This window comes from Barbatula barbatula (assembly GCF_947034865.1).
Source record: "Barbatula barbatula genome assembly, chromosome: 14".
In the NCBI taxonomy this organism is placed as follows: domain Eukaryota; kingdom Metazoa; phylum Chordata; class Actinopteri; order Cypriniformes; family Nemacheilidae; genus Barbatula; species Barbatula barbatula.
In genome coordinates, this window is record NC_136777.1 from 1,998,559 (window position 1) to 2,011,346 (window position 12,788).

A 12,788-nucleotide genomic window follows, 5' to 3' on the forward strand; every position below is an offset into this window, starting at 1 on the left:
CTGCTGAACGGTGCCAGGTGTGAGCTGATGAATGTGCCGCTCGCTCGCACGCCTGCCAGCATGTGCTGTTATGCGGAGAGAGATTTGACCATTGTTGCGCTTAAGACAAGCAGAACTGTGAGCTGCTCATTTGATAAAACTGAAGGCTCCATATGTCTGTCGAGCAGATTTCTGCTGATGAACACCTCCAGGGAACAAACATCAGAAAACTATAACCTGATGAAACCTGGTGCCGCCTAAAGGAGAACTGGAGATGGGTAACATCTAGTGTTAAAACACTTCTTCATCTGAGAGATCTACAGATTTATTTATGTCATAGTGTGACATTTTCAATAACAATCTTAAGCCAATTAAATAAACAGGCCTATGCCATAATAAAGGTTTGTTGTAAATCACAATAAGATATGTTGTTATTTTTTAGTTGTTTAAGTTCATTTTAATGCATGTTTTGTCTTTTACGGATGAATTTTAAGTCATCCTGGAATGTTAGTGGTTACTTGCTACCCGGTTTCAGAAATACTGAACAGATGTTAAAATTGTAAAAATGCGATTCATGAAAAATATGAACAATTTCTAAAATAATAACTAACTTGATTCTGTGGTGAAGGTCGACATAAAATGGAGCCCAATTACTCCAATAAACATATTTGGTCGTATAAAACTAATCAAACATTCATTTTCTTTTTGTCCGAATTTAGTCATGAAAATACAACATGAAAATAAAACAGGTCGCAAATACAGTTTTTTTAAGCATTTATGGAGGCTGTTATCACCAAAATACATTGTGCAATATATTCAAAATGAGGTCCTTCAGCAAGTTAAAAAGTGGTTTTAAAGCTCAAAGGGTCCAAACTAAAATGATGTGCATGCAAACGTACAGTAAACAATACAGTTTTTCAAAGTGCTTTCAAAGAGTGGTATACTGGACAAAATGCAGAAAAAACGAACTATTTTGAACTTTAAAATCTTCAAAAGGCACTTAATGCTAGAAAACAAATAAAAACACAATACATCAACAGACCAGTGTGCTCCACATTTATACTTCTTAGCACCATATTGTTTAATCATGAACAAGGAAACTACTGTTCAAAGTTCAGTCGTAATAAAAAAATTGTTAAGACACATTTAAACAAAGTCCCGAGCTCATAAATTGAACTGAATGGCACAGTTTTCGTGGTGAGACATCTCTCTGGTCCTATTTCATCTTTGAATTAATCTAATAATCTGAAAATAATCTGTTTCAATAGACAGATTTTCATATGGAACCATATGTTGGCTGAAAGGGTTTAGATACATCAAAACATACGAAATAAATAAATTATGCTTAAAAAATAAAGACAAATTACTTTAAGCTACAAAACTTAAAGGAATAGGTCACCAAAACATCCTTTACTCATCATCAGATTGTTCCAAACGTGTAAAAATGCTATAAAATCTCACAATACGTGCCATGAACACATCTCATTTCACCCCAATAAAAACCCCACCATATTCACATTACAGAAATGTGGGAAAAAATATGTTTACACATTTATTTTGTATTTGTTGCACTGATTTCCGATGATGATAACACATTCAAGTATTTGTGTATTGAAAAAAACAAACATAAATAAATAATTTTAATATAACGTGGGGAAGCCTCACTGTGACGAAAATAGTACATCATTTAGACTTTTGTCTCTCGAATATTGGGGTAAAATGTGCCATTTTAGATTCAACCAGACGCATATGCTGCATGTAAAAATGAAAGATTCTTTCAAATAAATCCCTTCTGGTAGGCATCCTCAACGTAAATATACTGTATTTTTGAGAATTGTTTCCTATTTAGAGGTTAAGTGCAAACCCATAGACACTCAACTCCAATCTGGATAAGAGTCTATGAGTCTATTTAAATTTCCCAGCTGTCACTAAAGTAAAGTTCTTCTTCTACATCATCCTCCACCCGTCCTTCTTCAACATCACAATACTTATCTCCATCTTCATCCTCATCATCGTCCTCGAGCTTCAGTTGTGACAGCATGGCGTGAAGCACGGCCTTGACTTCCTGAACCTCTTTCTCCAAAGACAGTGAACGACAGGAGTTAAAGAAAATCATTTTACATTCATGCGCACCACAGTAAAGCACTCGACTTTCATGATCTTAGCCTGACCGTCTGTCTGATGTCTTAATTACACAGAAGACCCTCTTCTCTCACGCCGTACTAAAATGAAAGCGTTATGTCCCCGACGGACCCCAAGCAATCTATCCTAAATAATTCACACAGGTTTTATGAGCAGGGGGATGGACCCTCATCAATGACGGATAATAGTTTAACCGGACGGAGGGGAACGGCATACGCGTATAAGCGACGAATCAAAGCGAAGCCTCTCGTGGCAGATGGGGCCTGACGGGCACGTTTTGCTCTCCAAATGGACTCAGATTGTTCCCATTCATAATTAACCAGCCGTTAAAGAGCGCTTCATGAATTATGAAAGAGAGAAAGCGAGATCTTCCTTCAGCTGAGCGGACAGACTTAATGAAGTTCCTCCGGCACAAAACTCGGCTTATTATGTGTTTATTTGCACACCGATCTGCTCAGAGCTGCACAACGGAAGACCCACAACTTTCTTTACCCAGAATTACTACAACAGGACAAATAGATATCGAATAAAGGGAGAACAAATATCAAGGTGATTAATGTTGCTGTTGAATAATTATCTCGGAGATATATTATTGACGTTCACTCTCCCTTCAGAAATGCTAAGAAGGTCACAAGCTGTTGCCATGTTTCTTGGCAACTTAATGGATACTTTTAATGGCATTTCCTTTTGGCACAAGCGCACGGCTCACACTAAGTGCTGATGAATCAAATTCTGCTGCGCTATAAACAAACAGCGGATCAATATTTTGCATTACATCTTCAATGTCGTCTACTGAGCGAATGATTTTGACATTATAATCCGTCACGGTTTGATTTGTACGTCCCACAGAGCGAGACACTATGAAACGCACCCAATTAGCCCAGTACCGTTTTCATTAACCTGACCGGTTCAGTGATTCGATAAATGGAAGACCACATTCTGACTTTAAGTGCTTTCTATTTTTCAAGAAGGATCGAGTAATGAAAATCAAGTTCATCTACTATCGCTTTTGTCCCGGCTGCTGCAAAAGCGCGGATCTGCTCGGCACGCACAGGTGGGCAGCGATATGAAGATATCACAGGGTGCTGTGTCATAACCTTTCCCTTGATGCAACGCTTTAATCTCACATCAGAGTGACAGGCAGATGATTCGCTCTCCATTTCCCATCCTCACTCTGTCACTTCCTTTCAACCTCCGCCGAGCGCTGAATATCTCTAATGACTAAGAAGCACTTCCTTTTCTATTTTCTCAAATAAAAGAGATTGTTATGAAATGGCCGGTGATCCGTTCGAATTTATCCCATCCGGAAGAGAGAGTCGTGTTCTGTAAAATGAGACGGGGGGCTCTTCTGGAGGGTGAAAGCAGTGGGCATGTTACTTAAGGGCTCTAATGACCATCTATGATGTGTTCTCTTAGCGGTATGTGACGGAGGAACTGCGATGAGCGGCTGTAGCAGAGAACGGCGCCGACTGAGATTATAAGAGCAACGGAGATACCAGATCATTTTATTCCAGACAAACAACCAATTAGAGAAACACAGAGACCTCCATTAGTGGCGATGAGATTCTCTGGAGTGCTTAATCTGTGTTAAACAAGACTTCTGTATATGTGGATACTGTGAGGCTATCCAGAGGCTATAATACTTTTTGGGGGGTTACTAGAATGTTGCTATGCAGTTGCTAGGGGGTGCTGGGCATAGATACTGCACCTATAGACCGTTTCGTCGGACGAGGTGCGCCGGGACTGCAGTTAACTTCCGGTCTGTGTTTGGCTGGTGTCTAATAATGTAACTACTTATATTTTATTTAAACTATGTTAATATTTACTTGTATTTTAGTGTAAGATAATTGTATTAAAGATTGTTGAATTTAGTTGTATGTTCGTTTTAATAAATAAACTATTTGTTGAATGGGTCGCATTTAAAGAAAGCGTATGGTACACTGACATCTAGCGGTTGAGCTTGCCATCGCAGTCGAAATTCAAACTATTGGAGAGACAAGTTTAGCTAAGTAACGCTTAATATCAGAAATAACTTAAATGCGCTCTATTGTTTGTGAATGTGTAATGGAAGATACGAACGCATCACTTTGAAACCGTCTATATGTAGATAAGCACATTCAACAACTCCAGTCAGCGCAGCCGGCATCTTGGAACTGTCAACATTTGAATCGCTGTTGTCATTTGCAGTAAAAATCGCTGTTTTTAGGAGATGCACAAACATTGCACTGGTTGTGGTAACTAGGGCATTGCTATGTGGTTGCTATGGTTCTGGCTGGTTTCCAGGATATTCTTGCTGTTCTAAATGTTTGGATTAATATGGGGTATAAACACACACGCACGGCTGTGTAAGGATATGAGCGAGGTCTTTGTCGAGGTTCTCCATGTCGGTCTGAAGCTGATCTTCCAGGAAATGCAGTCGCCCCCTGATGACATCACATCGCACCGCGAGCTCCGCTGCATCTCCACACAGATCCTGAAACAACCAGACAATCAACTAAAACACCGATAACACAACACAAGCAAACATCCTTCTTTTCAAATGCAGGTACAAGATCATTTAAGATATTAGCAGTACATTGCAGTACAAATCTAATGAAAGACGGCGTTTGTATCCCAAATACACAATTTTCAAGAGTTTCTGTACTCTTTTTCATCTGTAATTTGAATTAATTAGTTCATCGGAAAATGTATGTCATTGATTTCTACTGATAATGCAATGGCTTTTAGGACATAAAATAATTTAAAATCTATATCTAAATAATCTATCTCTGTTTCTACAGTCTTAAACAAGTGATCAATCAAACTTACCACACTAAACCTCACGACCGTAGCCGGATCTGACCAAGTTCCCTGATAAGACTCAAAATGACAACATGGACCTCCGCAACTTGGCAATAGTTTAGCGCAAGCATTTGCCAGACAGCCAGGTAAGTGGGCCAAATCCACACAGCCGTGTGTCCCAATTCCATCAGACCGTGATTCACAGTTTTACTCCTTCGCACGGTCAGGTGGCATCTTAGGGCGACGGATGGACTCAAGTCTGCCCGTTTCTCTCCGGACCGGCCCTGTGCGGGCTGTAATGAGGTCTGCGGTCTATTCTTAAACCCCTTACACCAGCTAATGAAACACCTTTTATAGAAGCTAACATCACAGTGTGGTTGAATTAAAGCACTTTTGAGCGAGGCTGGAGTCTCTGGGGACAGATATGAAAATAAACAGCGCCTGCGTGAGTCTGAGCGATACAGTTATTAAGACTTAATGGAAATCATGCTGGGTGCACATTCAAAAAGGTCACTGCGACAGTGAAAACTGCACTTTTGTGATAAACGTGGGAGACATATTTCTTCAGAAATACCAAAAAAGGGAACATTTTTAAGTTTGAAACACTATTAAAGCAATACGGTATTCTATCACGGCTAAGAACTCGGAATCAAAGACCAGAACTGACTGTTTTATAATGTTTCATTTGCAAGGCTTTCAGTGTAAATACGTGCGTGTGTTTAGAGAGTCAAGACACGGAGAAATAAAGGTCTGTCTTGATACTTAGTGAGTCTCCCAACTATACAACATGTTCATAGGCAAGACAGCTGCCTATGTAGACCGCAGACAGCAAACCAGATCACTAGGTTTTGCCGAAGAGCTCTTGGCAGGTTATATTACTCACATGAGTCACTCAAGAGACGTAATAATAGATGATGGAAATATATTGTTGATCTCCCATTGCTGTGGTCTTGGTTCAGACACTACACTGCCCCCTGCTGGTCCATATACTTAACAAAACTACATTGAACGAGTAGCCTAGATCAGGTCAGGTGCACACCAAACATATTAGACTGGGATTACAGTTACAGATATACTGTTTGTAAAGGGGTACAACAAAAGTGACATTCCCAGCAGGGTGTATTTTACTGGATCACAGGAAATGATGTCATTGTGATCCATGCATGCGTAATACAATGTATCTTAACCCTTCTGTAGTCTTCATGTTCAGGTTTTCAATATTTATATTTTTATTCTAGTTTACTGAAGCTGAAAAGAAAGTGAATGTGTGCTTAAAGTGTTTCATTATGAATGTCAGTTACGTTGCTTTCTATCGCCGGCAGTCAGACCGTTCCCGGACCTCCCGGACCTCCTATTCTCGTACACTTTAGTGTGAGTTAATAATGATAGAAATTTCATTCTACGGGTATCCTTTGAACCCAATGGCTGGCTTTGTCCATATCTGACCCGACCATGGGCTGAAACATTGTGATAGACTTACAAGAACTCAGTATCACTAAAGAATAATATGAAAAACAGCTTAAGTAAATGCAATGGGTGGAATGATGGGCTGTTATCAACCATTACTCACAGTGTATCACGTGAGAGCACATTGAAGCTCTTCTTAAAATCCTTGCCTACGTAAACCCCATTAGAGACTTCACACTTTAATGTCTATATGATGGGCCGAAAGACAAGAGAGTTGCTCACCTCAGGACCGTCTTCCACGCAGAAGAGAAACTCCTCTAATTTCTGCAGGAGAAAAGATGACGAATTATTCACTTTATCAGAAGATTAAAACTAAACAAATAGCTCATAAATTATTAAAAGCACAGCGTGTCATTAAAGCCGACAAGAGAATAACTAAAGAAACCGCTCAGCCTGGTGTGTGTGTGGATTTCATACAGCAGAAAATAATGAACACTCGGAGGCAGATGTAGAAGTTCAGCCGAGCTCAGTAAAACACATTAAAGCTTCATTTCTCATCACTTTGGATTTTAAATGACACAAATATTAATTACCATCGCCTGTCAGCAGGGAGAAATATTAACGGGGGTTTGTTTTGCGCAAACCAAGACCTTTTTATTCGATTATGACCGCCTGCGTTTAGAATCGTATTTAGCTTGTCAAAGTCATTTGATGCAGGGTAACATGTTCATTGGTTTGTGAATATTTTAATCATACAGATGACTCTGATATTATTGTATTATTTGTATTCCCATCTGATAACAGTACAGTTTTGTGCTTGTGCTTCATAGATAAGACAATGTTTTATTAAACCAATTAATACACCGGATGTGTTTTTCAGAAAAAAAACCTGAATAATTCAGCGTTGAAATATCACGTGTGAAATTTTGCTATAGGGCAGTATTGACAAAATTGTGATATTAATAATCACGATTACTGTATGTGTTGTATTCGGCACATATGTCAAATTTTGACTTTAGTCACAACGGTTACAAACTCTCTCTCTCTTTTACTCTCTCTTAACTCATATTGTTAGTGTGATTGACCAAAACAGGAGAAAACACAAAATTTTGTAGTATTTAGTAGTAATAGTATTTTTTATTAGTATATTTATATTTCACGAAATTCAGCTTGCATTGTCATCTTATTTGAATCATCTTGCGTTTTCCACCATTTGTATGTATACTTACATTTACAAAGAAAATACGTTTTTCAATGAATCTCGTTTTTGTTAAGTTAATGAACTTAACAAAGTGGTCTGTGGTTCAAAACAGGTTTAAAAATGTAAGTTTAGTAGGTAAGACAGCTTAGAAAAGACTGACTGAAGATCCGAAAAAGAAAGAGAAACGTAGTGCCCAAGATATGAGACACAATGAAGAACATTCTCACCTTCATCGCAGAGGAGCACTGTTAGCAGGAGAGGCTGTTCTTCAAGAAACAAAGACACACTTAGAGACAAAAAGAAACCCGCTGAGCTGAAAGATATTAGAATGAGCTTAAGAAACATTATGAACAGAAGAGATGGAGGTGGAAAAAAGCATGGAAATTAGAGTCATTCAGCAAATGGATGGTTCTTATGGGAATGGAGGGAGCCTGGGGATAAGGAGTTTCTATTTTTAGATTTTTATTTTAAGAGTCTTTCGTACAGCACATGTTTTATTCTAGCACAATGAAGCTCTTTAAAGGACATGAGATCAAAAACATTCAAAGCTGTGTGTCTCTATTACCTGTCGACATGAAGTGCAATGATGCTACTAATGTCAAGGTTATACGTTAAAGGACCTGTACATTGTGAAGTATCCTAAACTACAGCATCACAGTCACATTGACTTCCATTATCGTCAGGAAATCAAACAAGCAACAATGGACAGCTTTACCTTAGTGAACTCAGAGTGCTGAAGGTTAGCATCCGGGCACCAGCGCCCCCCTAATGCAGTCAACATGGCGGAGTCCGCTTCCTCGTCCGTGCATGGCTGGACGTTTGAACTTGATTCTGGAATAGAGGCGAGATCCTCGGTTTCTGAGATGCTGGGGGTTCGCAGCTCCAGACCTCGCAGGAGAAGGTGACATGCCTCCAACTCTGCCTCCCAAATGTGCTCCAACGCTGGACCCCCACAGCTACAGAGAGAGACAGAAAACAATCCGAGTTATCGATCTGACACCGATAACGTGTGCAAACACTCCTTTATTTAGAACATTACTATTGGGTTTTTATTATTTTAACAAAATCCCAGTCTGTAAAAATCTTGGGAACAGAGGCACTTAAAACAGTGTATAACATTTGGTGACATCTAGTGGTGAAGTTGCAAATTGCAACCAACGGCTCACTCAACCCCTCCCTTTCGAAGGACTACGGTGGCTGACACAGGACTAAAGCACAATATATTTTCTTCTACGCAGAGCCGCGTACCCTTTGGAGTAACCTGATGCGTCAACTCTCCAAAAATGCGTCAACTCAACGCCGTCCGCAAGCGCTGCGATTGGTCTGTTTGAACCCGTCCCTCAGGTCAAAAAACTCTGCGATAGCATCATGTTTACTCTAACGCATTTCCGAATGAAATATCGAAGTAAATTATTTGTTCTTCTGCATTTAACATCTCAAGCTGCAACAAAAGTTATTTGCCGCTACCACTGCTAATGCTTCTCAAACGAGCCGATTCTTCTTCGGACAACGACGCAGATGTGTAAATGAAAACCGACATGTAGTCTACAGCGTAGGTCCGGCGCACAAATAAAAGTGTGAGATGGTCATATTTTGGCTTCTTTGCCGAATATTTTTATTAGTTTTGCTTTATGTTATATGCATGGATTGATCGCAAATCCTTGATAATGTTGTTTTGTTGAGCACTAATAAAACAATATAATAAACAAGTTCAAACTTGTCAACAAAATAATTAAAAAAGAAAATGTATTTTCGAAACGCAGTCTGTTTTTAAGGCTACTGTAGAAACAATCCATGCGAGGGGATCTTAGATCTAGATCAATTAAAGGCATTAAAAACATAACGCTTCATTACGTAAGGTCTGTCTGAACACATAGTTATTTATATTATATTGCATTTCTGTCAATTGATCCTCCAAGAAAATTACAGATTGGACCTTTAATATTCCTTCTGAGCTACTGTCAAACCTGATAATTCAACTCAAGTTCATGAAAATGTTTTGGTAAAATACTGACTAAACTTTTATCCCAGTTGTGATGGTTTTATTCAATTAAAATAATATGGATTTGGCATAAACTTTCTACATAGACTTTCTGACAACAAGCATAATCAATAAACACCTTATATTCCCAGGTGCACTACAAAACAGATTTTTGTAAACACACACTTTATGTGAAGACACACATGATCAGACATTTATGCACTTAGGAAGGCAAAGGAAGAAACTGAACTGATAAGCAGCTGACAGAATCAGCAGTGTTTTCTTCACTCGACACAAAGGATTCAGTCCTTGTTAAGACATTAAAGCTCTCTGCATGCCACAAAACTGGAATGGGGCTCTTGTGGCAGCGGGTACACAAGTCAACACTTTCTGACGGGTAAACCATCACATTCAGTGAGAGTGTACGAAGAAGAAAATTACTGTCTTCACACCCGCTGCCTCCAGAGAGAAAAGAATTCCTACAGCAATGACGGACGACAGGCTGCTCTTCCCAGAAAGCCCATCAGGAGCAGAACGAGCGGCTCCATTCGGCTTTCACAAGAACCTCTGGAGATTCATTCAGAGGTTTTCAGCCTAATGCGGGAGTGAAGGGGACGGATGTGACGCTCAAGCTCTCAAAACCTGTCAAACATCGGTGTGTGTATTTAAGAAAAGAAATCGAAGAAAACAAAATACGATATTAGGCGCCGTTTACACGAGACCGTTTTCAAGTGCAAGCGCAAAACTATTTATGCGATTTGGCTGTCCGTTTACACGGAAACGGCGTTTTAGGGGACTGATAATGCAAACTTTTGACGGGTTTCAAAGTGCACGTTGACAGAAATGCAATACAATATATAAAAAACTATGCCTGCAGAGGTCTATAAAGACCTTTATTACCTTAGAATGAGCTATTTCTATCTATATACACCGCAGGTTTCCTTGCGTAGAATTTACTGTGTTGTTTTTTTTGCACAAGAAAGTACTCTACAAAGCGTGTTTCGTAAATACGTTCCCCTTTCGGCAAAGAAGCGAAAACATGACGACATCTTTGTCCTGTGTCAGCTTCAAAAGGGAGGGTGGAGTGAGCCTTTGGTTGCAACCTCACCTCTAGATGCCGCTAAAAACACACTGGACCTTTAAAGAAAATGTTTTTTAACCAAAAGGATTTTTTGCTATTTGACATTTATGACAATTACGCTACACAAATTTCCACAACCCCAAAATTTCAAAATTTGAACAAAAATCACATAAAATGTTGAAGAATTATAAAATCGTTCATCAAAGTCTCGTGGTCTTCTATGCTAATTCTTAAACAATCTCTTAAAAAGTGATATAAATCACCGGTAAGACTAATGATTATTACAAACAAAAGCAAACATCTGGATGCATTAAATTACAGTAATAAGAAAGGGCCGTTGTGCTTAATTGTCATTTCACAATGCAAAACATGATTGTTAAAATATGTTTAACCTCCAAAGGCACCGATTGAATGACATATGGATAATTTGATATTCAATATGACCACTGAACATATCATATGTGAAATATGACAGTTTTCTACTATCAAGCTGGCATCATTTGATCGACAGCCAGCAGTTCTTTGAATTTGCAGCTTGCGCACGAGGTGAACCAGTCAATTAGTTCAATGTCAACACATTACGCAAACAGTGCCAATCCTCTAATGGAAGACGGCTGACACGGACAACCTGTGCTAAAGCAGAGTCTGATTCTACCCCTAAAAAACCACAAGATGTGATTTAGGGCCCATTTATCTGATCGGGGGGCAAGACAAAAAATGTCGTCGTTTGATCGTAATGGCTGCCCTGCTTCTGGAGACATCACGGCCGGGTTTCCATGGTGAGTAACTGGGAGAACAATCGCACTGGGAAAAATGAAATTGAGGGAAAGCGAGACGGGAGGGTTTGTGAGATAGTCCCGTACCGTTCTCACTTCCCTCGTACAGTAATCACCTTGGCAACAGGCAGCGCTTCTGGCATCAGAGCATGTGCTATTCCAAAGGAGAGAACGCGAAACCATATGCCAACCCTTCCGTCCAGATGGCCGTCCATAGTGTTTTATTGAAATGTAATGAATGCTACATTTCGATGGTTGAGCACAGCAACAAATAACACATTCGATTTCAACACTTTGTGTGGCTTTTGGGTTTCAAGAATTTCTAAATAACACAAAAGCATTCGCAGGTGTATTTTGCGAGCGCGAGGTAAAGAAGTCGCGGGCTGTCTAGCAGACGTTTAACCTTTCGTCTTGATTATTATGCATGAAATTAACAGCTTCTAGCTCCGCCTCATGTGGTCTCAATTTTCCAAGGTCAAAAAATGGGGCAGGGTTGAGTTCCTATTTTCACATTAATTAAAACATGGAGATTCTCATCAGGACCCGGATTAGATTTTGGGCATAAAAGTAAACAAAGATGGTCAAAAAACGGTTAAATAAACAACTTCAAGCAGTGCAGGACGAACGATGTGCAAAATGATTAATAAGACATGAGATGAAGTTGGCAAATGGACCATAAAGGAGCAAGAATAACAAATAAGACAAAACACTTGACAATTGATCTCAATTCATCTTCATTTGTTAAACTCATCTTACTTCGCTTCAGGCATAAACCAGCTTACATTGAGTGGTTAGAGAATAGAAAATACCATTAAGTCTATATAAAAACAATACAAAATAAGTGTGTGTGTGTGTTTATTACCTGTGACGTTGCTCTTCCAGGAATTCGATGTATTTCAGAGCATTTTCTTTTAGACCACATTCTGTTTGAGAGAAAACAACAGTCAGTGACATCGACTTGTTTTGACACACGCGCACATTTGGTCGGGACAAACCTTTTTTATGATTAAAATTAATTAATTGTCAAGAATGTAATGAGCCGTTTAATGTCACATCACAAAATAAACCCGCACTGACCTGCTGACCTTTCAATATCCCTTATATATACCACATAAAATGCATAAAAACAATATATGATAATGCCGAGACGTCTGTGATAAACTCAAACGGTCTGAATAGACATGAGGGCAAGTTTAAGAAGTAATATGAAGATTTTAGCGACATCTAGCGGTGAGGTTGTAAATTGCAACCAACAGCTCATTCCACCGCTCGTCCTCGCTTTCAAATCGTCTTTTCTTAGCTTCTTTTCTTGAAGGAGATTGTGCATTTACGAAACGCGTCTCCATTTAAGGCTACCGTAGAAACAACATGGCGGATTCCATGTAAGGGGACCCGCGGTGTATGTAGATAGAAAAAGTTTATTCTCAGATACCAAAAACA

The 12,788-nt window shown here is 39.3% G+C and overlaps 1 protein-coding gene across 4 annotated transcripts in view; it reads right to left on the minus strand.

Moving 5' to 3' along the window:
• Positions 1-737: 737 nt before the first annotated feature.
• Positions 738-12,788, minus strand: part of disc1 (DISC1 scaffold protein) — a 29,742-nt gene continuing 17,691 nt past the window's right edge. For 2 of the 4 annotated variants that reach the window (XM_079473706.1, XM_079473707.1), the window contains exons 10-14: positions 12,211-12,271; positions 8,226-8,466; positions 6,592-6,633; positions 4,477-4,594; positions 738-2,067 (exon numbers count right to left, since the gene is read on the minus strand). In XM_079473706.1, the coding sequence (XP_079329832.1) occupies positions 1,889-2,067; positions 4,477-4,594; positions 6,592-6,633; positions 8,226-8,466; positions 12,211-12,271 (641 nt within the window). In that variant the 3' untranslated portion in view covers positions 738-1,888. Of the gene's footprint in view, positions 2,068-4,476; positions 4,595-6,493; positions 6,634-7,737; positions 7,772-8,225; positions 8,467-12,210; positions 12,272-12,788 lie in introns of those variants that run through there. The other 2 variants (XR_013787600.1, XM_079473708.1) reach the window with 2 other exon arrangements.